Source organism: Lissotriton helveticus, chromosome 2_1 (assembly GCF_964261635.1).
Source record: "Lissotriton helveticus chromosome 2_1, aLisHel1.1, whole genome shotgun sequence".
NCBI classification, from domain to species: domain Eukaryota; kingdom Metazoa; phylum Chordata; class Amphibia; order Caudata; family Salamandridae; genus Lissotriton; species Lissotriton helveticus.
Window position 1 is genome coordinate 317,033,755 of NC_136059.1, and position 27,108 is coordinate 317,060,862.

General features: G+C 48.4%; 1 protein-coding gene across 7 annotated transcripts in view; it reads right to left on the bottom strand.

Annotated features, from left to right (window-relative positions):
• ZFR (zinc finger RNA binding protein) overlaps positions 1 to 27,108 on the bottom strand; it is a 705,458-nt gene that overhangs the window by 187,122 nt on the left and 491,228 nt on the right. For all 7 annotated transcript variants that reach the window (XM_078674904.1, XM_078674908.1, XM_078674906.1 and 4 more), the window contains one exon: positions 18,177 to 18,327. In XM_078674904.1, coding sequence (XP_078531030.1) covers positions 18,177 to 18,327 — 151 coding nt within the window. The remainder of the gene's footprint in view (positions 1 to 18,176; positions 18,328 to 27,108) is intronic.

Consider the following 27,108-nt stretch of genomic DNA (forward strand, 5'->3'; position numbering starts at 1 on the left):
TCGTAATGACAACCTCCCAGCACCATATACTTTAATGGCAGCACTGCACTTACAGTGCCCAGGAATGGCCCTGGGTACTGTAGGGGCACAGGGCTCATGCACCTGTGCCCACACCACTGGCATAGGGCACCCAGCTAGAGGGGTGACTGATGGATGCCAGGGCAGTGAGCTTGTGGGCATGGCACACAGGGATGTGTGCCATGTCGACTCTCTGTTTAGTTCTGTGCTTAGACACTCAGCCTGCATAGGCAGTGTATGGGTGTCAGGGTACAGGGCCCTTAAGGGTGGCACAATAAGTGCTGCAGCCATTAGGGGTCTTCTCTGGTCACCATGCCCTGGGTACCTAGGGTACCATTTACTAGGGGCTGACAGGTGGCCAGAGATGCCAATTGGGTTTTAGTTTCAACACAGTTTTAGGGAAGGAACACAGGCCCTGGGCGCCTGGTTGGCAGGGGCCCAGGGCACACTCAGTCAAATCACATCAGCAATTCAGCAAAAAGTGGGGGCATACCATGCAAGAAAGATGGCACTTTCTCACAACAGCAAGTACCACAGACGCAGTGGCTTCTCGCTCAGAGGTCTGGTAAGGGGAGCTGGGGCCGCAGAGAGTGAGTAACCCAGAGAGGACCTGAGGGCACAGCAGCCAGCGCCAGTCGCAAGAGCGTCGATCGGGCTGTGTATAGCAGCAGTATGTCTTTTTCCGTCACTTAAACAGCCTCAGTGCTGCATGTCTCCGAAAACAGAGTAATTGTGTTAAAGAAGGCTCGTTGTCCTGAACAGCGATTTTACGCTAGACGTGTTTGCTTTATGTGAGTTGTAGCGCCAAGCTTGCCTCTTTGTTGACACATCAAGGCACTGCATTACCAATAAAGACGAGTTAGCGAGTAGGGTTAGGTGAGGCAGTTTGTTTTGTGCTGAATGGTATTTGAAATGGTATGAGCATGTAGTTGTAGGGTAAGGTAGGTAGGGTAACCAGTGCTTTAAATGGGTTGGTGTTGCTCGGTACAGAGTACCTGCACTTTAAAAAAAAAAATTGTTGGTATAGTTTTGCAGCTTGAAGACTTTTCGGATTCACCATGCTGTGCATTATTCCGCCATCTAGTGGTTGGCTCAGGAATTGTAGTATTTCTTCTCTTTTTTCGTGGCCCAGGTGGGCGTCGACATACCACCATTTGGTATCCTTCGTGACGTCTATGCGCTTCCTCCGGAATCCTTCTACTGGTGGTACGGCATTAGTGGGTCCATTGGCCCTCTTCCTATCCGTTGCTGTGATTATGGAATCGGCTGGTACTGACCCTTGGATGTATGCAGGGTCCTTTGAGGAATGTGTATACTTTTTCTTCGTTCTTGGAGTCACAGCTCTGCATACTTCTGGTTCTTTAAAGGTACCTCTTCCTTGGTCCAGCACACTAGGGAGCATGGGCAGGAATTTACTCCTGGTTTGTTGAGGCAGTAGAGTTTCCAGGAGAAAACATGCCTTGGGCTTCTCCTCCGCCATCTTTTCCACATACGTCTGTGCAGCTTTTTGGACAATCAAATTTTAGATCCCTATGTCATCAAGCGGTTAAGGCCTCGAAGGGTATGTGTCTACCCCTACTTCCGTCGATTCGGCGTCGAGATCATGCCAGTCCAAGTCTTGTGCCTCTGAGGACGTAGAGTCCCGGTAGGACTGCTGATCCTCGTTGCCCTCGAAATAATAGACTTAGTCTTTCTGTTCCTCGACCGGTTCAGGCGTTTTCGGAGGTTCGGCGTCCTCATCGTCTCTTTCAACTTCGAGCACAGGTTTCGGCGTGATGGTGTATTGGCTCGTCTTTTCGTCAAAGTCCCTTTTCCACTGTAGGATGCTTGCCATTTCATCTCGAGCCTCCTTTTCTTCCTTTCCATCTTGGCGGCATGTTTGGCGTCGAGAGTTGGAGTGTCGAAGTTGGACCTTCTTTTCTTGGCAAGGTGTCGTCCTTTTCGAGGGAAACCTTCGACGACCTAGACTTTTCGTGGGCTTTCGCCGCCTGGGAGTCCTTTTCGAAGGGTCAGCTCGGCTGACTGTCCTTGGTGGCTGTTGTATTCGTCAAGTGTTTCGGCTACAATGCTCCCTTAGAGGACTTTGCTTCACTCCTACGAGTGTCACTTGGGGCTTTAGCTTCACCCTTTCGAGTGTCGCTCGAGTGTCTAGGGGTCGACGACTCCCTTACCTCCTTCGACATCTTCTTATTGTTCTAGACGACCGTGTACTCCTCTGGTCCTTCGGCGATGTTGTCTTCCTCTCCACTGGAGAGGCCGAAGTCTCGGAGTGATGGAGTTGGCCCCTGACCCTGCATGATGTGGTCCGCCCTTCCCTGCCTAGCTCTTACTCTGAGGGTCTTGGGTGTGAACGCTGAGCATGTGTTGCAGTCCTCGCTGTTGTGGTCGAGTGGCAGGCAGAGGTTGCAGACTGGATGCTGGTCCTTCTGGGCGTATTTGTGGTGGGAATTGGGGCAAAACTTGAAAGGTGTTTTGTCCATTCCAGCGCTCAGGGAGCCCCTGCGAGCGCATTCTCCGTTGAACGTCGGGATCTCGGTCAAAAACCTTCTACCTCGTCGTCCCGGTTAACGGACCTGAAGTCTGGTGTAGCTGAAACTTTGATTTGACTCCTTGACCTCTTGGGCCAAGGCTAGCACTCTCCCCAGCAGCTCTGTCAGCCAGACGTCCGCTCCACCAATCCAGCACTGAGCTCACCTGGCAGGGTCAGAGCCGGCTGTCCGCCCTTTCGCAGGTTCCCCCTGCGTGCCTGGCGTGTCTCCCGAACTGCTGTTTTGTTAATTCTCGTTTCCTGACTCGTGTTTGTTTGTTTCTTTTCTTTGCATCATTGTTTGCCTGTTTTGTCTGAGGTTCCCCCCGTGCCACCCGCCCATGCCTTTCGCACTGCTGCCCCGCCCCCCGAACCGTGCCCCGCTCCCCCCCTTCTAATGCTCCCACCTCCCTTCTGCTGCTCCCGCCCCCCCCTTCCCCTACAAGCCTGCCTGCGCCTGTTCGCGCCTGGACCGCGGCCAGCACCAGACCCTCTGGCCCCCGCAAGCGCTACAACACCCGACGCCGATACGACGCCAACACCCTCCATGCACTCAACGCGGGCCGATCCTTCACCTGCTTCCAGGCCACCCCGAAGCTCACCCACGGATCCTTCACCTGCCGAAACTGCAGCTACACCAGTCAGCGCACACCCGCACGTCCTGCCCACCCCACCAAATGAACCTCAACCATCTCAGATGCATACTACTCAACACCCACTCAGTCCACAAGCATGCAGTTGAACTCTGGGACCTGCTCGATTCACCCACCCCGGACATCGCCTTACTGACTGAGACCTGGATGAACGTCTCCTCGGTGCCCGACAGCCATAGCCATCCCGGACGGCTACAAGATCACCCGCAGGGACCGCAACAACAAACCAGGAGGAGGAGGAATCGCCATCGTCCACAGGAACACCATCAGAATTTCAACCAACACCGACGACTCCCTCAGCACGGCCGAACACCTACACTTCCAGATCCACGTCGATCACACCACCACCCTCAGAGGAACCCTCGTCTACAGACCCCTGGGACCCCAACTGCAGTTCAGCGACTCAATCACCGACCTCTTCAGCACGCACTCCTTCGCCTCCACAGACTACATACCTGTACTTCCACCTCGAGAACACAAACTACAGCAACTCCACAACCTTGATCAACAACCTCGCGAACCTCTGACTCAAACAGCTCGTCACGACACCCACCCACCCACTCACTCCGCCGGACACACCCTCGACCCAATCTGCTCCGCCAGCAACCACGTCACCTTCACCCACACCACCGAACTCCACTTGACCGACCACCACTGCAGCCACTTCTCCTTCGAGAAACACACCGCGCACAAACAACCTCAACGTATCCCACACCGCAGTTGGAAGAAAATCACCGAAGACCAGCTCATCACCACCCTCGCCCGAGGCCTTTCACCCTCGCCCTCAGACACCAACGCAGCGCCCCACAACTTCAGACAATGGATCGACAACTGCACCAACACCCTCGGCCCAATCAGGAAACCAGCAAACAGGCACACCGGCACGAGAGCCATCCGGTTCAACACCAACCTCCAGACCTCCAAGTAAACCTGCCGAAGACTCGAGAAGCAGTGATGCCACGACCAGACACCAGACAACCACGAAGCGCTGAAAAACGCTAGGCGCAAGCACCACCAACTCATCCAATCCACCAAAAAGATCTCCTTCAAGGAGTGCATCGACAACAACGCACACAACAGCAAAGAGCTCTTCAACAGCGTGAAAGAACTCGCCACCCCCAGAGCCAGCTCCAATGACATTCCGCCGTTGCAAGAACTCTGCGACTCCCTGGCCACCTTCTTCCACCGCAAGATCACAGACATCTACGACAGCTGCGACACCAACAACAGACATCAACAACCCCGACTCAATGCCCACCAAACACACAGACCTCCTGTTCTCCTGGAACAACGTCAAAGACACCAAGGAAATCATGAACACCATCCACTCCGGCTCACCTTCCGACCCCTGCCCCCACCACATCTTCAAAGCAAGCAAGCTCAGTCATCGCACCCCAACTCCGGATGATCATCAACAGCTTCTTCGAGACCGCTACCATCCTGGAGAGCTGGAAACAAGACGAGATCAACGCCCTACTCAAGAAACCCAAGACGGACCCAAAGGACCTCAAGAATTTCCGACCTATCTCCCTGCTCCCGTTCCTGGCGAAAGTCATTGAGAAGACCGCCAACAGACAACTGACCCACATCCTTGAGGAGAACAACATCCTGGACTCCTCCCAATCTGGCTTCCGTAGCAATCACAGCATCGAAACCGCCCTCATCGCCGCCACTGATGACATAAGGGCCCTGCTAGACAACGGCAAAACCGCAGCCCTCCTGGACCTCTCAGCCGCTTTCGACACTGTCTGCCACCACACCCTGCCACACGACTCCACGACGCAGGGATCCGCGACAAAACCCTGAACTGGATCACCTCCTTTCTCACAGGCAGAACCCAGAGAGTCTGCCTCCCCCATTCCGATCCGAAGCTACCACGATCACCTGCGGCGTACCCCAAGGATCATCCCTCAGCCCGACCCTCTTCAAAATCTACATGGCACCTCTCGCCAACATCGTCCGAGCGCTCAACATCATCGCGTACGCCGACAACACCCAGCTGATCCTCTCCCTCGCCAAGGACCCGGCCACCGCCAAATCCAACCTCAACGAAGGAATGAAGGCCGTCGCAGAGTGGATGAAGACCAGCCGCTTGAAACTGAACTCTGACAAGACGGAGGTTCTCATCCTCGGCTCCACCCCCTCTGTATGGTACGACTCCTGGTGGCCGGCCACGTTGGGAACCGCCCCAACACCCACCAACCACGCTCACAACCTGGGGTTCATCCTGGACTCTACGTGCTCTATGACCCAGCAAGTTAACGCGATCTCCTCCTGCTTCAACACCCTCCACATGCCCGCAAGATCAACAGATAGATTTATTATTTATTTATTTTAAAGTTTTGTAGAGCGCGAACTTGACCCGTGAGGGTATCAGAGCGCTTTACAGATTCAATAGAGTAATGCAAGGATACGGCAGGACATAAAAAACCAAAAACGAGAAAAAAAAAGGAAAATCAGTACGTCGGAGAAGTTACAGAAACAGGGGGTCGTAGGTGGGACGGGGTAGCATACAAGTACTGTACATTGAGGAATAGAATAAGCTATAACAGCAGGAACAGAAATAATACAATAAACAAAGGAGAAATGTACAAGGACGCAGGACAAGGCAATAGTCTCTCAGGTGGCTGCGGGAACGAGTTTAGCCAAGGAATTTACCCATGAGAAAGGCCTTGGCCTCTTTTTTGAAGCGTGCAAAGGAAGTGATTTTTCTGACGTCGGGAGGGAGGGAGTTCCATATTCTTGGTGCAGTCCCGGTGAAAGCTCGATTGTAGGTTTTTATTTTCCTAAAGCGTGCAGGTCGGAGTAGGAGGGTCTTGGTCGATCTCGAGTTTCTGTTTCCTCCGGATAACACCAGCTTCTGTGCAAGATACCCAGGGGAGTTCGAGTGAAGGGCTTTGTGCGTGATGCATGCCAGCTTGAGGTGAATCCTAGCCTCAAAGGGGAGCCAGTTAACGCTTTCAGGTGAGGAGTGATGTGATCGAATTTTTTTTAACCTGTAAGTAGTCTGGCGGCTGCGTTGAGGCAGGCTCTCAAGGGTGCCAGCGAGATCTTGGGTAAGCCAGAGAGGGTGGAGCAACCATATTCCAGTCGAGAGATGACTAATGATTGGACTGCGAGTTTTAGGTCCAGAGCGTCTAGAAAGGGTTTCAATTTCCATAGGTAGCTCAGGTGGAATCTGGCCGATTTCGCCATTGTGTTGATGTGGTCTCGCATGTTTAGGTTATAGTCTAAGGTAATTCCCAGGGATTTGGCTGACTTCACAATGGTCGGGGAGCAGTTCAAGGCTGTGATGGCTTTGATCCAAGTATGGATATCAGGGTTGTTCTTGGGCGGGGAGATTAGAAGGAACTCAGTTTTCTTAGCATTGAGTTTAAGTTGATTGGAGGAGAGCCATCTGACGGTCAGTTTTAGGGCCTCATTCAGAGTGAGGATCTCTGCAAGAGATGAGATTTTTATGTAGATCTGAGTGTCATCAGCGTACATATGGAAGGAGATATTTGCAGTGCGCAGGACTTCGGCAAGAGGTTCCAGACAGAGATTGAAAAGGGTGGGGGACAATGTCGAACCCTGAGGGACTCCCACTGTGACCACGGAGGGAGCGGACAGTTCGCCCTTGACTAGTAAGTAAGTAAAGTAAGCTTTATTCGATTTTTCAAGTAAAATCATAAAAGCACTACAGAGACATTTATACATACAATAATAAAAGTATCGTATACATAATCAATACAAAGATACAAAATAGACGCTCACTTAGGCATGGAGGAAATTTCATAGAAGACAGAATAAAGGCGTAAAATACAAACATTTCAAAAAGTGACAAACGACGATGAACCACAGGGAAGAAATTTAACACAGAGTTTTTCTATACCTTATTACCGTTTTTAAAAAACATGAGACGGCGTAAATGATATGATCTCCTTCCAACTGTAACATTTTTTGGTATGCTGGTCTACATTTTCGTAACCCCCATCGTTTTAAAAAAGGCATCAAGAATTGTTTTCTGGGGTTCGTGTATAGTTTGCAAAAAGACATGATGTGAATGTTAGATTGCACCGAGATGTTATCACAAGGGCATGTTAATTTGTTAGAGGACCAGTCATTAACATTAGGTAGGGTAACCATGCGGAAAAAAATGCCCAGACGTAAGCGAGTCAACAACATTCAAAGGAATGGGCTCTGTACCAGAACGAGGTAGGTTTGCAGACCCTCAGTTGGTGTGATTTCTTGATAATTTACTACTGTGCGCCTTGATTTTTCGCTGTTCCAGCTCACAGTTTCTAGGTGAGTAATTATCATTTTTTCAAGGCTGTTCTTGATAGACCATCCAGGGTTCTAGGATTATCAAAGTACTCTGGGTGGCCCAGATCAGTAAACATAGATCTCACGTACGATAACCATTTAACATTGGCTACCCTATCTAAGGCCAAACAGTCTTCGATAAGATCTCTGTTGAAACTGGCTTCATGGGTGACCCACACTTTATACCAAAGCAAAATGGGGGACATCTTAATGATGTCATTGAGATGTGTAACTCCTACCTCGATGTGTGACATGTACGTGGAGGTACTTTTGGCCACTCCCAAAAGATAGCAAATGAATCGATTTTCGCAGCTCTGTAGGGAGTGGTCTTTCGCGATACCCCATATACCCGCGCCATAGGTAGCCGTAGAGACGCATTTAGCCCGATAAATCTGGATCAGCTCCTTAATAGGCTTGCCGCCAGCACCATCGGAAAAAGCACGCAAGGCGCCTATTGTGCGGCTATAGGCCAGCTTCCTAGAGGCTATCGCTGGCTGCCAGCGGCACAGTCTATCGAACAGAACATCTAGATAACAAAATGTATCCGTAGTTACAATTTTTTCATTATCTAGGAATATGGTACAAGGAGCTCTGTTAATCTTCCGGGTACAGGGCATCGTGAATGTTTTCGAGGTATTAACTCTGAGGCCTCTATCCCTCATATAGCACGCAAAATTGGTTACCGCCCTTTGTAAACCAACTTTAGTCTGGGACATTATGGCCGCGTCGTCCGCATATAATAATATAGGGACCGGTGAACCTTTAACGGTCGGATAATCATTAGGTAAGGTTGAAAGGTGCTGTCCGATTGAATTAATATAGTATGTGAAGAGCAACGGGGCCAGGATACAGCCTTGTCTCACCCCTCTAGTAATCGGGAATTTCTCTGTGCATTCCCCCTGTTTGCCGTACCTAACTCTTGCCCCTGCATCTTTATAAAGCTCTTTAATAAAAGTGATGATGCGGCTATCAATGCCCAGATCACCCAGTGTTGCCCATAACAATGCATGGTCAACACAGTCAAACGCGGAGCTGAGATCGATAAAAGTTATAAAAAGAGCTCCGCGTTTGACGTGAGTATACTTAGAGACAAGGAGGGATAAGTTTAGGCACTGTTCAATTGTCCCTATTCCTTTTCTGAACCCATACTGTAAGTGGGAAACGACATTATTGTCTTCCTCCCAGAGTTGTATTCTCTTTAAAATGATTCTTCCTGCCACCTTCATTAGTCCATCCAGTAAGGATATCGGCCTATAGCAGGTGGGATCATCTCTATTGCCTTTTTTAAATATAGGGACCACGATAGCATCAGTCCAGGTATCGATGAACCCACTCTGATTTCCCTTATTTAAAACATTTGTGAGCAGGGGGGCCCAGAAATCCAGCTCAGCTTTATAGACATCTACCGGCATACAATCTGGTCCGGCGGCTTTGCCTGTTGCACTTTTCCTAATGGCATCGTGAACTTCCTCAATAGTGAATGATAAATCTATAGGGAATGAATGGGCTGGAGAATATTCTGAGGCACAGTTATGTACTCTCTTTTCTGTGGATTGACACACCCCTGGTGTTATACTGTCTCCAGGGATTGTGTGTTTATACAACTGTCTAAAATGGCTTAACCACCTTTCACCCGTGATGGCTAAGTCCATAGTGTTACTATCTCTTGGCTGGTATAAGGATTTTACCGCCCTCCAAAAAAGAGAACTGTTCTTCTGCCTTGATGCCTCCATCAATGATTCCCATGCTTCCTTTTTCAAAGTCAGCTTTCTTTCTTTAATGGATGATTTATATGCTCTCCTAGCCTTACATATTGAGGCTGAATTTTTCGGTTTTAAAGATAGGGCTTTTTTTTTTAGATCTTTCAGTGCCTTAGTGCACTTTCCATTAAACCACCCTTCAGGCTTTTTGATGTTTCCTTTAGGCACTCGAACCAGTACATTTTTAATGTAATGCTGTATTTTTGAAAAAGCAATCATTACGTTCTTTGGATCATTGTGTTCCTCCAGACAAACGACAATATCAGCAGCACATGAAGTAAGCACATTCTGCAAGAGCTCACGGGGCTCAATTTTTTCCCATTTGACAACATATCCGTTGGTTTTAGTTAGATTGATCTTATATGGGTAGGTACATACAGTCCCTTTCATACGATGAAGCCCTGTGACATTTACACCAATAATCAGTGGATAATGATCACTGAATCGATCTTTCCCAACTTCCCAGGAGGTTATGAATCCTGAGTTGGCAGGGGTGACTAAAGCGAAATCAATTGTCGAATTACAGCCTCTGCCGTTAAAGGTTGACTCAAAAGGGACAGGTGGTGAACAAATCTGATTAACAAATGAAAAATCAAAATTAAAAACAATATCATTAAGGAGGGAACGCATCTTGGTGTGAGAAAAATGTATGGGACCATCCTCCCCATAATCTGATAGACCACACAAGTCTGTTTCAGTAAACGAACAAATGGTACAATTGAAGTCCCCCACCCACACAATCCTTTTCTCCCCTACGAGGTCTTCAACAAATCGAGTGATACAACTCATCATTTTTGCCATAGTGGGCTCCATCTCACTGCATAGCATGTTATTATAAAAATTCACTAGAACAATATTCTGAGTGAGACCCCACTTAAATGATAATATTTGAAAGTGCTGGCTAGAGAAAAATTGGCATACTTTAACATCCACAGTCGTTGAAACATAAATACAAAGTCCTCCCTTGTTGTGTCCCTGTGCTGATGGAATAGCCGGGGAATGAAAGGTCTGATATCCTAGCAGGTGTGCTTCCTCAAGTAGCCAAGTCTCTTGGAAGCAGAGTATGCCATGATTTTGGATGAAATCTAACCAGGGCTTGTGAGTAATTTTGCTTCCAAGACCCGCCACATTCCAAGAAAGCAGCAAGTGGAAAACCTTGCTAGGATCAACTTGGTTGCATCCAAGTTTCTCCTTTAAATTAAGAACATGCAGAAGGGGTGCATGTGGTGTGTCTGCTATTAACATGGGAATAGCAAGACTACAATCATGTAAGGATGACTGGGATTGGTAAGGAACAGGGTTAGAATCCAGAGTAGGGCTCTTTATACTTTCCCCAGATCCCTTGCTAGTCGATTGCTCCTCAAGTTTATTGGCTGAATCAACTTGACCTATAGCGCAACCACGCATCAAATACCTATCATATGATTTTTCCCTGATACATTTTACATTGAGTCATTCATTCTCATCCAATCCGGAGAGAGGATGGAATAAATTGGACAAAGGTATATCCCAAATATCCCTGGGATTATGGGTTTGGAAGTGATCCCTGGAATTATTGACATAAGAGTTGTTATAGTTATACAATGGTTGGTTTGGGTACATTGGTGGGAAACAGAAATTATTGTTCCTGCTATGAAAGTTATGAACAGCCAGGTTCACGAATGAATCCGGTCTGTGAGGGACATGAGTTCTATACGTCTTAGGAGGATATGGAATGGGCATGGATTGGAGAAAAGGGGAATCATTTCCGTTATAAGATCTTTGAACTGGATTCAAAGTTAGGATTGGTCTGTATGGGCCTTCAGATCTCAATTTATTTGAGGGAAGATGATTTCTATTCGTCGTTGGTGGATTATTGTTATTTGGGGGCTTCATGAGAGCTTCCGGATAGAAGTAGCTCAAGTTATGTGTTGAAATTCCTCCCTCACATCTCCCTGCGAACCAGTCACTTATATATGTGACCAGTCGGTGGTCTTTAAAATTAACAATGATCACATCCCCTTCGATGTCCTTTGGTCTGGATCCCACCCACTTACATCGCCTCACTGAGACTATGTCTCCATTTAAGTGCGTTGGGAGTGGTCTATTTTTTCGCAGCCAGTAAATAACCTTATTTTTAAGGCTGGACTAATGTTCTGGGTTACCATCTGGTGTGGTCGGAACTCCTGTAAGAACGATGACATAGTTTAGGGATTCCGGGGGCAGATCAGCAACATTTCTAGTTCTTATTCTAGTTGTTTGTGTGAGACTGCTTTGGGGTTCCTTTATGGTATGACCTCTTTTTTGGGTACCTGTATGGGGATTTTCCTTATTGGTGTTATCGATGACTGTGAGAGGTTTAGTATCCGCCCGTGGATTAGATCTCACTACGGCGGACTTTTTAGTTAAGGTAGGAGTGGCAGTTTGTTGCTTAGGTAAGTTATTAGAAGGATGTCTGACTAACGGGTGCATACTACTTTGATCACCAGGTTTGTGACATGATGCTACCTTTTGCCCTTGAAGAATCTGATCCATTTTCTCTCCTAACTTTTTAACCCTTTCGGTGAGTAGGAATATCAAGGCCTTGATAAGGCAGTCAATATCATTTAATAGGCCTTCGTAACTTGGGACAGATATCGAATTGGTAGTCAAATGCCTCATTGAGTCAGCATTCCCTACTTCTTTAGTAATCTTATGCGAGGAGTACATATTACTATTAGAAAGGCTATTCCCCTTTTTGTTTCCACCCTTCCTTCTTCTCTTGCTCGGTGGTGAGCCAAAGACACCATTAGATCTCTTAATAGGAGGTTTTTTAGATTTGTTGTCAAGTGTGGTAATCGGATGACAATCTAATCCTAGGGGTGTAAATATAGGGGAAGGTACATTTATATCGTGAAGGGGTGCTACATCATTAGACAAGGGAGTGCTTAAATCAATTAACTGATGTTGTGTTGAATCAAAAGAATTAAGGTCGTGAATAACTATGATATCATTTTGGGCAGGGTAATTATTCTGGAATATGAGCGGGATACCATCTGTACTAAGTGGCTCAGCATCAGGTTCTTTATAATTAGTTAAATCTATTGCAGTACCTGTATCCACCTTCTGGGCGGGGAGTGGTCTTTGTTTTAACAACTCGATGGAGAGACGGCGCCCAGCTCGCTTCTCTGCAAGCGTAATCTCCCTATCAGTTTCACTCTTTATTTTAGCAAAAAATGTGTGCAATGGGCCTAAAATGGGAGCCCCTACCGTACCCGATAGGGGATTCATTTCCAGTGAAGACATTTTAGGCATATACAAAGATTAAATAAAAAGAACGACGTGAAAAAAGCCTAAGAGTGAGGTCAATAACAAACTCGACTAAGCGTAAAAAGTCATATGGAACATAACAATCCTTGATATATGTGTGATACTAGTAATATAGAGCTATGATCAATATCAAAAAGTAATGGCTATACCACAGAACCGCTTTCGTGATGTAAGAGAGGTGGCCCAGCCCGGCCTCCTTAGGCCCCTGACGGCCACAGACGGTCCCTCCCTTGTCCCGGGCTTCTCCCGGCGCTCTCCCGCGCGCTTTCCCGCGCAGCGGGGCGAGTCAGTTCAGTTTATAGGAAAGGGGAGGAGCCTGCAGGGAGAGCTCTCAGGTGATGTAAGTCGAGACGGGCGGGCGCTCCTGGGACTTGTAGTCCTGCGCCCACCCTCGCTCGCAGCCCTGCTCCACCAAGCGCCCCAAGTTGGTGATTAGGCGCTCGGTAGGATCCTCTTGGCAACCAAATTCAAATTAGGGCAGTGGCACCGTCCCAAACGAAGCGGGACCCGCGGAGCGGGTTCCGCAAGAGGTGGTGGTGGGAAGAGCAGTTCTAAGCAAAACGGCTCGCAGTCCCAGCCTTAGCAGCCCAATGAGTACGAAATTCAGCGGTGTCACAGGTCCACACGGATTTAACAGCACAGATGGGGAGGAGCCTGCAGGGAGAGCTCTCAGGTGATGTAAGTCGAGACGGGCGGGCGCTCCTGGGACTTGTAGTCCTGCGCCCACCCTCGCTCGCAGCCCTGCTCCACCAAGCGCCCCAAGTTGGTGATTAGGCGCTCGGTAGGATCCTCTTGGCAACCAAATTCAAATTAGGGCAGTGGCACCATCCCAAACGAAGCAGGACCCGCGGAGCGGGTTCCGCAAGAGGTGGTGGTGGGAAGAGCAGTTCTATGCAAAACGGCGCCCTTGACTAGGAATCTCTGGGAACGGTTTTGGAGGTAAGAACTAAACCAGTCGAGGACTGTGCCATCTAAACCCATCCTGAGATTGAGGCGTTCGAGTAGCATCTCATGGTTGACCGTGTCGAAGGCCGATGTTAGATCAAGGAGGATCAGGAGACAGGTTTTGTCTTGGTCAAGGGCTTGAAGAGCGTCATCAACGATGTGGAGCATGGTTGTTTCGGTGCTGTGCCCCGGTCGGAAGCCTGATTGGCAGTAATAGAGTAGATTGAAGTTGTTAATGTGGTGACTTAGCTGTATTGGTACACACTTTTCCCAGGAGCGGAATGTTGGAAATTGGTCTAAAGTTGTCTGGGGAGGCTGGGTCCAGCGACGGCTTTTTCAGAATGGGTAGGACTTGGCCTGTTTTCAGCGAGGTCGGTATTGATCCCTGTCGAAGGGAGGCATTGATGATTGCAGTCCAGCTGGGAATGATGGATTTGGAAACGGTCGGGAGATAGTTTGAAGGGAGCGGGTCATTGAAGTGGTTGTTGGGGTTCAGGGAGGCAAGGATTTTCGCGGCTGACTTCATCCTAAGGTGCAAATTCGGACCAGTGTGCTAAATTCTTCGGTAAGGACCATGGCGGCAGAGAGGGAGGGGGCACGGGGTCAAAGTTCGGCGGGGGGAAGGAGGCGGCCTTGAGTTCAGTATTCAAGGTTTTGATTTTGTTTGCGAAGAATGAAGAGAAAACCTCAGAGGAGATGAGAGACTAGGGGTTTTCTTTCGCTGTTTTGGACAGTTTGTTCGACTGGAGTTTGATCATCTCAAAGAGTTTGCGAGGTCTGTTCTGGGCATTTCCTAGTTCCGATCTGAAGAATTCTTTTTTTGATTTGACGATGTTTTTGTTATAGATATTTCTGGCCTGTCGAAGATGTTTTAGGTGATCTGTCGAGGGGTGCTGTCTCCAGATTCTTTCATATTGCCGGAGGGATCTTCTCATCATTGAGGGAGCCAGTGAACCATGGGTTTCTATCTCTGACTTGAGTTCTTTTTAGTTTAAGAGGGGCTAGGTCATCCAAGATGTTTGACATTGTAGCAGAGTAGTGATCATTGAGGTCACTGACCGAGGTGATGTGGGGTGGCGGGGGTAGGTCGGTTTTGCAGCGGATCTCAAGTTTGTTGATGTCAAGGTTTTTGGTGTCTCTGACCCAGCGTTTTGGGAGTACCTGTTGTGGTGACCATGTCTTTCGTGTGCTAGGTAACAGAAAGGCGATGGCATGGTGATCGGACCAGTCGCAGGGCTCTATCGAGGTGAGCTTGACGGTGGTTTCCTTGGAGATGATCCAGTCTAGGGTTGCTCCTTTCGAGTGGGTTGGGAGAGGGCAAGCTTGGGTCAGGGCTAGATCGGCCAATAGGTCTTTAATGGCGTTGACATGGGGATCCTTAAGGTCATTCCAGTGCAGGTTGAAGTCACCGAGGAAAATGTCCTTGGTGTTTGGGGCGTTCTTAGCTGTAATAACTTCCATGAGGTAGTCCGTGAAAGGTTCATTTGTGCCTGGGGGATGGTAAAAGATGTGTAGGTTACATAGGTGGATGGTCCTACTGTAAACTGAGAGGGCTAGATACTCGCAGGAGTCAGTGGCATCCGTTAACAGCTCAGTGACAAGGAGGTTAGAGCGATGGATGCAGGCAAATCCGCCTCCTTTTTTGTTGTGTGGTCTGTCGAGCCTGGCAATGTTGAAGTTGGGGGGGGATTAAGAGGTCGAGGCATGGGGATGAAGATTCGTTAAGCCATGATTCTGTTAGAATGGCTATGTCGGTGTTGTTCAGTAGGAGTGCGGCGACATCGGCCGCATGCTTCACTGCAGAACGGCAGTTGAGTAAGAGACCGGTCATAACGGGGGGAGGGGTGGTGGCGGGGGTCGGGACGGCCAGGGGCACTGGAGTAAGGTTGCTTCTGAGCATTCTTCTATTACTGGGGGGGGGGGCTAATCTGTGTGGGTCGATAGCTACCGTGCGGATGGGGTGTGCGGCACTCACGTCACTCACGTCAGGTAGACAAGGAGAAGTAGGGGGTGTGTTACGGTCCAGAAGGATGTCCTGAATCTCCTTTTCAGTGAGATCTAGTGGATTAGTTGTGGTGAGGGAGAGGTTATAGGAGAGGGCAAGGTCAAAGGTTTCCTCCTCAGACAGGCAGCTAGTGTGCTTGTGAGGGCGTAGATGCCTTGAGGATGTCGGTAATGGGCGTTTGGGGAGCTCTGGGATTAGAAAGGGGGCAGGCTGAGGCTTGAGCTTAGCGAAGGTTTGTAAGATCGAGGATGGAGGAGTGGAGGTTCTGAATTATTTTGGAGGCTCTGGAGTGCAAGGAATGGATGTCTGTGGAGGGGGGTGTTGGAGGGTATGGGTGGACTGAACTGGGAGTCGTGTGAGAGGAGGCTAGAGTGTTAGCAGTGCTGGCATGACCTGCTACAGCAGGAGTCACTGAGGGGGGTGGGACTTGGTGGCTAGGGTGGATTGTGTATGGGGGTCATAGAGGGGGTGGCTTGAGTGCTAGCGGAGCTGGTTTGACCGGTCATAGCCCCGGTCGCTGGTGATGTAGTGGTCCTGGAGATTGAGGGGGGAGCCAGGAGGGAGGGGATCAAAGGTTCAGTGTTCGGTTCGCTCGGGGTAGTTGAAGGCGGTCGGATAGGGTTAAGGTGCACTGTGATGGGAGCCGTGGATTCCGAGTGGGAAGCGAGTGGGGGTGGACTCACGTGGAGGGGTGGTCTCAGGTCCATAGCATTAGGGAAGTATGTAGGCGTAGTGATGGGATTCGGGTGTTCTGTATTGGGCGAGGGAGTAGGTGTACGGTTAGGCTGGGAGTTGGTCGGCGACCATGTGTCGTGCACATGGTTTCGGAGAGTGGTGAAAAACTCGGAGAATTTGTCAAGGTTTTTGGGTGAGGCTTGGATCAGTACAATGCCACTTTTGTAGAGGGTGATGGTGAGGTCAGCTCGAAACGTTGATGAATGCGCTATTGTGAGCTTAGTGCCGTAGGGAATGTTCCTGGATGAGTGAACATTAAGGAATAGTGAGAGGGTGTTACGCCAAGCAGGGATTCTTCTGGAGTAGAAAACCAAGTCATTTGTGACTGTGCCTATGTCCGCACAGAAGCGTAGGTCCGCGATCAGTGTCTCAGGATGGTTTTTCAGGGTGAGGTGTTTTAAGGCTTTTGTGGCGGATTTAGGGAGGTTAGGAGGGTAGATCAGTGTGTAAGCGTTTGACCCGTAGGCGGTTAAAGCAGGGCCAACCATGATGGCTTGGGATGGGTACGCACGTAGCGAGGTGGATCAGTGAGCATCCAACATTGAGGTCAACATTAAAAAATATGTGTTTAAGAAGTTGTCCAACGGTTTATTATGAGTGACTAGTCCACTTCCAGATTGAAGGGAGGTAGAGAGCGGTCATTTTCCTATTATCGAGGAACAGTGAGTAGTGATTATGCCCATCATTAAATTGATTCTGCAGGTTGGGTTAGTACCACTACAAGATGGCCGCCACAAGATAGAAGAGAGAAAGTAGTCCTCTTTCAGTTGCAGTTGGAAGTGATTTGCCGTCCTCTTTCTGTTGCTGCAGTCAGGGTTAGAGCAAGCTTCTTTCTGTTGAGACGGTTTGCCGCCTTACTTGTCTAAACAGAGCAGTCCTCTTTCTATGGGCGCTGTTTAGGAGCAACCATTCCCCACCGAAACCAGAAGGACAGTCACCCAAGCCCTCGTCAGCAGCAGGCTGGAATACAGCAACGCCCTCTACGCAGGAATCACAACCAAACTCCAGAAAAGACTTCAACGCATACAAAACGCCTTCGCTCGCCTCATCCTCGGAATCCCTGGGCACAGCCACATCACCGCCCACCTGAGAGACCTGCACTGGCTCCCGATCAACAAGAGGATCACCTTCAAGCTCCTCAGCCACACTCACAAAGCACCCCACTACGCCGGACCAGCATACCTCAACGAACGACTCACCTACACCCCGAACAGCCAGCTTCACTCCGCTCACGCCGCCCTCGCCACCGTCCCATGCTTCCGCCCAACGACCACCTGCGGCAGATCATTCTCCCACCTCGCCGCCAAGACATGGAACACCCTCCCCACCCACCCGCGACAAACCCTAGGACCTGTTGACCTTCAGGAGACTTCTCAAGGGCTGGCTGTTTGATCAGCAGCTGCTTCACCCCCCCCCCCCCCTTCCTCTAGTGCCTTGAGACCCTCACGGGTGAGTAGCACGCTTTACAAATACTATATTGATTGATTTTCGTATATTTTCTTTTGATTTCACTTCCAAAAACTCTGGAACTCTTCAGTAACGATCCAGACCCAACGGCGGCAAAAAAGAATCTTAAGATGCCTACCTAAAGTGGGAGCTTCCGGAGGAAGCACGTCGACGTCATGAAGGACACCAAATGGTGGTATGTCGACACCCACCTGGGCCACGAAAAAAAAGAAAAGAAAAAAAGACTACTATTCCGGACCCAACCACTAGATGGAGGAATAATGCACAGCATAGTGAATCCAGAAAGATTCACACTGCAAAACTGTGGCAGTCTACATGGAGGCTCAAAGTAGAACTCAACTAAATTAAGGTATTAAAGACATGTTAGGTCTATGGATCCAAATGGGTCCAATTGGAGCAGCTTTATTGATGTTTACGTACAACACCCATACAATCAAAGTACTTAATCTTTCTACTAAACATTTAAATTTACTCACTGCAAGGTGCTTGGGCAGGCATTCTGCTATGCGAGTTAGCAAGTCTTTGGATGGCTTTTCTGAACACAGTAAAACCAAGTTGACATTTCTGTCTCCACGGAGAAGCAATCCTTTTGCAAGCACTCCAACTCTTAAAACTCCTTTTAGGGCTCTGTGAATAATCAGTATGAAGAAAATAAGCAACTGGCCAAACAACACATTAAATAAACACAATGGGGGGTCATCAAGGGCAGACTGCCATGTGAAGTCTTGTGTGTCCAATGAGCTGTCCAACATTACTTTGAATTTCCAATAAAGTAGCGAAGAGACTCCTTTTACGCACCAGACTCTTAGGGTAGCAAAGCCTACCAGTCAAGGGTTACTCAAGGGGTTGAAGGGGATTAGAAACTCAGTATAAACATAAACTAAAAGAATCTTCATTGCAGAGTGTTTCACTTTATATGAAGGAAAAAAGAGTTCACAAAAAAAAAAATATTAGTAGAAGCAAAGAAAACCAGGAGATAACAGTGCCATGAGGCAAGAGGGCCTATCCCCAACGTTTTCACAATGGACTCGCTATCAGTGCTAGAAAATTGCATACGTTGAGCATTCTGGTCAATGTTTACTACTTGGAGATACATAGAGTTGGATAAGTTAAGTTTGTAAGCATTCAGGTCCAGTTTAGTTTACATGTGGATGCATTCTCTTATCTTAATAATCCATCTGGGATGTTCAAGGATGCTCCTCGGGGAAGGGAGGCATTCCTACAAAGTCAAAACCTATACCCTAAAAAATGGCTTAAACCCACAATGCAAATATGCTCAGGAATCTTTGGCGACTACACATGAATACAGCTTGAATCAATATAGTCCTGGAACTAGTTACGCTACAAACTGTTCCCAGAAGTTAAAGTTGGAGACAGACTTAAAACAGTCTATTTAATACATTAGGCAGGGGTCTTCTAACATCAATTGTGAGAAGGGAAATATCTGCTGCATTTCGGGAGTAAGGCAACAAAGAACAAGTTACTTACCTTCGGTAAAGCTTTTTCTGGTGGATACAGTATCGGTCTGTGGATTCCTCACCTTCTGAATTAACCCTGCGCAAGCATTCCACGGAAACATTTTTCTAGCTCTCCCACATCGATGAGGGCGTCACAATGGCATGCCTTCGCTGGCATGCCCTCGCTCGCGACTCCTGATGTCACCGGAGCCACAAGAAGACCTCATCAGCGTGCTGACGTCTGTTCCACCCATTTTTTCTGTGCCTCCGAGTCGAACAGGTGGACCGACAACATAATGCGCAAGTTACTTACCTTCGGTAATAATATATCTGTAAGAGACATTAGTTAGTGATAGATTACTTACCTTAGAATTACCTACAGGCATCAGACTAGATCCGGAAAGTTTTTCGTCAGCAGTACCCCTGTGCGTCGGAAGGTGGCATTGTGCGGCTCCGTGTCCGTCATAGGCGCTGTGATGACGTCACAACAGTCACTTAGACACTGCCCTCGTGCGCTGACGTCAGTTCTACACACTACATTCAGCGCCAGGAACGCAGAGCCCGGCACTATACTGGCCACTGGTGTATTGAAACTAGGGCCCTGAAAGGGATGACCTTAACCCTAGAAATCAGTTTGCAGAACGGAGAGGATGGGTGGGCGGTAAGGAATCTACCACTAACTAATGTCTCTTACAGATATATTGTTACAGAAAGTAAGTAACTTGTGCATCTCAAAGAGACACGTTAGTGATAGATTCCTTACCTTACAATAATTACCCCAGTAATACCAACCCCGGTGGTGGGTCTGCGAACCAAGATCACACCAGAAAGTCATGGAGAACAGAATGGCCAAAGATGCGGTCTCTCCGGTCTTGGCTGTCAAGGCAATAATGATTAGTAAAAGTGTGCAGAAAGGCCCACGTGGCTGCCTGACAGATGTCTTGCAGGGGGACACCACGTCCCAATGCAGTAGTAGCTGCTGTTGCCCTGGTAGAATGGGTGCGGAGCCCCACCGGAGGTTCCTTTTTAGCCAGAGCATAACAGGCTTTTATACACAAGACAATACAGCGGGAGATAGTACTCTTGTGTACAGCCCGGCCTTTCTTGGCGCCTACGTAGCCAACAAAGAGCTGGTCATCCACCAGTAACTGTTGTGTGTGATTCAGGTAAAATGAGAGAGCACGTTTTGGGTCCAGACCGAGGAGCCTCTCTTCCTCTCTGGAAGGGTGCGGAGGCGGAAAGAAAGTGGGCAAGGTGAAAGTTTGCCCGATGTAGAAGGCAGTAACAACCTTTGACAAGAAGGAAGGACGAGTGCGGAGCACAACCTTGTCCGGATAAACAGACAGAAAAGGAGGCTTACAGGAAAGAGACTGGAGCTCACTTACGCGCCTAGCGGAGGTGATGGCAACCATGAAAGCAGTCTTTAAAGTCAGTAAATGAAGAGGACAGTTGTGAAGCGGCTCAAAAGGAGCGCACATCAAATAAGTAAGAACCAGATTAAAGTCTCACTGCGGCATCACAAACTGAATAGGAGGGAAAAGGTGAGTAATGCCTTTGAGAAATCTACTTACGACAGGGGACTTGAAAAGAGAAGGCTGATCAGGGAGCATGAGAAAGGCCGAAATTGCTGAAAGTAGCCCTTAATAGTGCCCAGAGCAGAGCCCTGCCGGGCCAAAGATAGAAGGAACAAAAGGACTACCGAAAGAGGGGCAGAAAGGGGATATACAGCCTTTGCTGTGCACAAATGTGTTCCATCTACAGACGTATATCGATTTAGTGGAGGTACGCATGGCAACCAGAATGATATCACAGACTTCAGGAGGCAAGTCAAATGGAATCAACTGTCGCCGCTCAATCTCCATGCAAGGAGGTAGAGGCTGGACAGGTACGGGTGGAGGACCGTCCCCGGCTGCTGCGACAGAAGTTCTTCCTGAAGAGGCAGTCGGATCGGGGGATCCATACTCATACTGAGTAGCTCTGGATACCAAACTCTTCAAGCCCAGTCCGGGGCCACAAGAATAACTTGGGCCCGGTCGAGCCTGATCTTCTTCAGCACTCTGGGTAGAAGTGGTATAGTCAGAGAAGCACACAATAGACCGCAATCCACTTGTGACGAAAAGCGTCGCCGAGCGAGTGTCGCCTTGGTAATTCCAACGCGCAGAACTGCTGACATTGCGCGTTCTCTTTGTTGGTGAATAGATCTAACCAAGGCTCTCCCCACTGTTGAAAGAGACCATGCACCACTTACGAGTGAAGATGTCACTCGTGATCCATCATGCACCTGCGGCTGAGTTCGTCCGCCCTGGCGTTCAAAGAACCTGCCAAGTGTTGAACCACCAAGGAAATGCCTTGACGTTCCAGCCAAGTCCAGAGGTGCAGAGCCTCCTGACATAGGGTCCACGACCCCACCCCGCCTAGTTTGTTGCAGTATCCCATGGCGGTGGTGTTGTCTGAACACCTGCACCACTCTCCCCTTAACAGAGGGAAGGAATGCCTTCAGTGCAAGTAGGATCGCCTGGAGCTCCAGAAGGTTGATATGGAGCCTGGACTCCGCCGGAGACCAGAGGCCTCTGATCTCCGCCTCTCCCATGTGGCCACCCCATCCCAGGAGGGACGCATCCGTCACCACTGTGTGCTCCGGTTGGGGCAGGGAGAGTGATCTGCCGCTGACCCAATGCTGGTTCGTGAGCCACCACTGCAGCTGCTGTGCAGTGCCCTCCGAGATCTGGACGTACTCGGACAGGTCCCCCTGATGATGCACCCACTGGAACTTCAGGTCCCACTGCAGAGTCCGCATATGCCATCTGGAATGATTGGTCAGCAGGATGCAGGAGGCCATGAGGCCCAGCAGCCTCGAGGTCATCCTGACCGAAACACAGGACAAGGGCCGAAAGATTGGAATCCTAGCCTGAATGTCCTGGACTCGCTGTTCGGGAGGTTAAACCCGAAACTGCGCCGTGTCCAGAACCGCCTCGACAAAGAGGTACTTCTGAGAGGGAATCAGGTGAGACTTTGGCACGTTGATGGAGAACCCCAGCAAATGCAGAAGCTCAGCTGTAGTCTGGAGGTGGGAGATGACTGCCTGGGGCGAGCCTGCCTTCAACAACCAGTCGTCGAGATAGGGGAAGACTGAAACCCCTGATCTGCGCAGATGAGCTGCCACCACCGCCATCACTTTCGTGAACACCCTAGGGGCGCTGGTAAGGCCAAAAGGGAGCACGGTGAACTGAAAGTGTTCGTGGCCTGCTATGAACCACAGGTAATTCTGGTCGGCCACCAGGACGGGGATATGAAAATAAGCATGCTGCAAGTCCAACGCTACCATCCAGTCTTGCAGGTCCAGGGCAGACAAGACCTGAGCAAGTGTGAGCATCTTGAACTTCTCCTTCCGAAGGAGGAAGCGATTGACATTCCGTAGGTCTAAGGTAGGAGGCAGGCCCTTGTCCTTCTTTGGAACAAGGAAGTAGTGGGAGTAACAACCACAACCTACTTCTGGCGTCGGAACGCGTTCGATGGCCCCCTTAGCCAAGGGGGCAGCAACTTCCTGCTGGAGAAGTGCCAAGTGATCCACCGACATGCGGTGGTACTGAGGTGGCATGGCTGGACGAGTAGCCCCTTCAGACAATCTGTAAAACCCACCTGTCCGTAGTGATGGTGCGCTAGTGGGGTAGTGATGGTGAATCTGAGGAAAATTGAATTTTGCCTTGTCATGTGTCCCTACGTGTTCCCCATCCTATGTTATATGTGCATGATTAATATGCATATGTTCCCCCTATGATCGAATACTGACGCACTTATAGTTGTGTCCAACGTTTCGTATGCCAGTTATCCAGTCCCCGTGAAAGCAACGTGAATCAGGCTTCTAGGCCTATGTTGACACCCTTTTTCTTTGTGCACGGATCCTGCCTCTTATTTATTGAGCTATCTGTTTTATTTAATGTATAGAAAAATAGTACCGATAATTATTTATTTATTTACCACATAATGGCGCCCGAGATGTAACGCAGGCCCCCTGACCCTTCTACAGCCGTGACGGAACTCTACCGTGCACGTGCAGATATTTCTGCTTCATCAAGTCTCCCTCAGGCCCACGGAGGAGACGGAGACTGCGGTCCGGCATCCAGACGAGGCGGTGAGGAATGCGGTTCGTCCCGACCAGAGCCCAAGCCGAGAGAGCAAGGTCCGAGGTATCCGGAGGCCCACCTGTAACCGAAGCCCGAAGCGCATGCGTAGCAGTAACCAGACGTCGTAGTAGTCCAGTCCAGTCCGAGGCCTTCAGTTTCTGCTTCCCGGTGAGTACCGTTGCGGGGGAAGTATCTAGACAGGTTCATTAGTTTGTCCCTGGTCCGATGGGTTTGGGTACACAGATCCAGTCCGACGTGTTCACCTAGGTGGATACGGTATGACGTGTCTCTTTATGAGACCGGTATGTTCTGTACTGTTTTAGCAGTGCATCTAGTTTCTGTATTGTTTTTAGCAGTGCATCTAGTATTTCTATTAAGTCCGTTCTCGAGAAATTCAAGTGTTATGTTTTCAGTGTATCAGGTAGTATTCTGTTATTAACTGTAACTGTTATTGATGTATTTTTGTGTCGTGGTATGAGTGATTGTTTTGCTATTCATTACTGTGTTTTATCGTATATTGTGTTTAAGTTCAAGTACAAATTCAAGATGCCGCTGTTTTCGAAGTTACGTCAGATAAAGACTAGAAAAGGGTTACTCGAAGAAGCAGTTCCTGTCCCTCCTAGGGATAGTCCTGGACACTTTATGTATCACAAGCATGGCTTAGATGCCATATTATATCTAGACTTATGGGTGGATTATACAAAGAATCTTGAAGAGAAATATAGATGGCCTGTATCAGGTACATGGGATGCAGAGTGCATCATGCGAGTAGAAGAGGCATTATGGAAAAAGAAAGCCAGACAATCCCAGAAAGATGCCATAGAATTATGGCGTAAAGAATCTCATAAAAGATCTGAAAAGGAATTCAGGAAAGCAGAATTAAGTAGGGAATCTTCAGAAAAAGCCCAAGAAAGGGTACTTCTAGAAGAAGGTGAACGAGTTAGAGCAGAACAGTCAGACAGACAGAGAAATGTCCTTATTAAAGGCATGTATCCTCTTCTTGCCGAGGGCGTGCCGAAGGCAACCCCGGAAGCATCCTGTAAATTACCGCCACCCTTGGTCCCGACTAAGCTACGTCATAAACCGACTGCAGCTGAAATTTTTCTGTCGTCCTATTTGGACGATACAGTCCCAGAATATGCAAATCCTATTCCGCCTGCTCAACCTCAGCACCCTGTTAATAATGTAATTCCTGTTCCTCCCGTCACTGGTCCCGGGAACCCTGTCCATGTGCCAGTACCCCCGGACCAGTCCACTCCACGTGTTTTGCCAGTCACTTTACCAGCACATTCAGTATTAATGGACGATTCTAGTTCAGGCGGAGCGGGGGGAGGTGCTCCTACCACCCCGCCTCAAGTAAAACGGCTGACGCTGAGAGACGCAGCGTTACAGCGCACGCCAAAGGTGACTACATACGCAGACCTCAAGCGACACCTTACTGATTGCATATATGATTCAGTTCCAGGCGAAGATCACATGATAATATATTCCATACGTTTACGACGAGTTGCCAACTATTTGGCCACCCTGCCCGACATGAAGGAACATCTAGACAGAATATATCGTTTTATCCGTACTGGGGAGAATTCAGAAAGTATTCACGAAGCTATGGCACATAGAAAAGTCGAGAATCAGAGTATGGTTTTACAATTCTTGATTAACTGTTTGATAAGAGAACAAGATCAACCTGATAAAGACAAAGACGAGATGAAAGTCTTGACAAGGTGGAGTGACAATATAGCCGAGGGAAAACACAAGTCACAAAATAGTATAGAAAGTATGTACAGGAAAATTCGTAAAGAAATTCTAAGTATACACGAGAAGGAGAAAGCAATAAGAGCAACCGAGAAAGAGAATGACTCTTCAAGTGAAGACATAGACAGCGAGAATCCCGACAGAATAGCGTATGTAGGTAGAACTAGACTTTCCGACAGACATTCATACCTAGATTACAAGAAAGTTTTCCCTCTTCCCGTACCAGAACAATGTTCTCTGGAGCAAGTATTCCAGGCTACAGATAAAATTCTGAAACTACGAATAGGTTATAGTGAGCTTAGTACCATGCATGAACAAGAACTAGCCCGATCAGCAGTCCGATGGACTAGTGATTCTGCCACGTTTCCAGATGAAATAGTGGCCCAAATGTTTCTGAAGCTGCCCCCAGCCGAGCAGCGTCTGGTGGGTGTGTATATGATCCAGCACCTCATCACACTGTATGAGGATCAGCATTCTGATCCAGGTCCCTTGTATGATGTTCTGAACGAGTTACTCCTAAACAGATGGAAAGGTCTAGGTACCGATTTAATTAGTGTTGTTTTAGAACAACGCCATAAATACAGAACGTTCCTGAATCCGCATTTTGTTCCTGCTCCACCCCCAGTAAGAAAATCATTCTACATAGACAGACAAAATCCGTTGCGAGAAGTACACCCTGTTAAGGGAGCGGGGGGTGATCTAGAACGAGTATTTGTTAACACCCCTATCACGAAAATAGAACTCTTAGAAATGAAAAAGTTAATACCCTGTCACGATAAAGATCCAGCAGGGTTCCACCGTGAATTAAAAGACATGCTCCGTATGGGAGAATACACGTATCCTGATATCATTAAGATGTTAAAGGTCCTGTTGCCTGCGGGCATATATGAAAAACTGAAAGAAAAAGAATGGGAGGTGGGAGAGAAAAAGATAGATTGGACCGCATTAGAGACTGAGGATAACACACGAGTTCCAGGTACCGGTCTTGGGGAAAAAGCTAAAGCATTGCCCGAACTATTAATACAAGTCTTGCCAAGATTACTAGCCACGAAAAAGGAAGACTGGGATGCCATCTCAGCCTGTAAACAGAAACAAGATGAAGACACTAGCGATTTTTATTCTAGATTCGAGAAATGTTTCATTATTAATAGCGGCCTGAAAACAAGTAGTGAGTCGTATCCACATCTTTTTGTTACCAAATTAGTTGAGAATTCTTTACCACAAGTTAAAAATCGAGTACTGAAAGTCGAGAGTACTTGGCAAGCTAATACTCCGTCACAAATGCTCCAGATGCTCCAGTACCACCAGAACAGAATCAGGGAAGAGCAAGAACACGAAAGAAGACGTATGAAAGACACGAAAATGAAAGTACTAGTTGCACAGTCTGTTCCACAAGACAGTCAGAAGAGGGGTACGAATCAAACCAGTCATCCTGCAGCTCCCGTTAAAGGGACATGCAATTACTGTAAACAGCCAGGTCATTATATAAACGAATGTGCAGTTCTGAAACACAACATAGCTACTGGTAAGACGAAAGAGAGACCACGTCCTCCGAGGCAAGAACCTGTTCCGCAGAATGCCCAGCCACCGCAGAACGCACAACAGACAGTTACCGTACCGCAACCTATAGCTGCCACACAACACGTTACACAACAGATGTACCAGTATGCACAGTCAGATTATCCAGAATATCAGCAGTATTCATGAAACAGCCTAGAGAGGGAGGTTGGCTTGCCTCTCATCGAGATTCCTGTAGATCAAGAGGGTCCCTATGTACACAGTCAAGTATTAGGGAAAGACAGAAAGTTTCTGATAGATACAGGGGCAAGTAGGACTACCATCAGTCATGACGAGGTTCCAGGGGCTCCGCTCTCAGGCTCTAGAAATGTTTCCCTTGGATTTTCAGGAAAGCCTATTGTTAATGAAATATCGAAACCAGTTTCCCTAGAAGTTGGTCCATTGTCCCGAACTAAAGACTTGTTGCTTACGAAATCATGTCCAGAAAACTTACTAGGTATTAAGACACTGAAAGAATTAGGAGCAATCATTTGCTGCTCCCCAGAAGGAGTGAG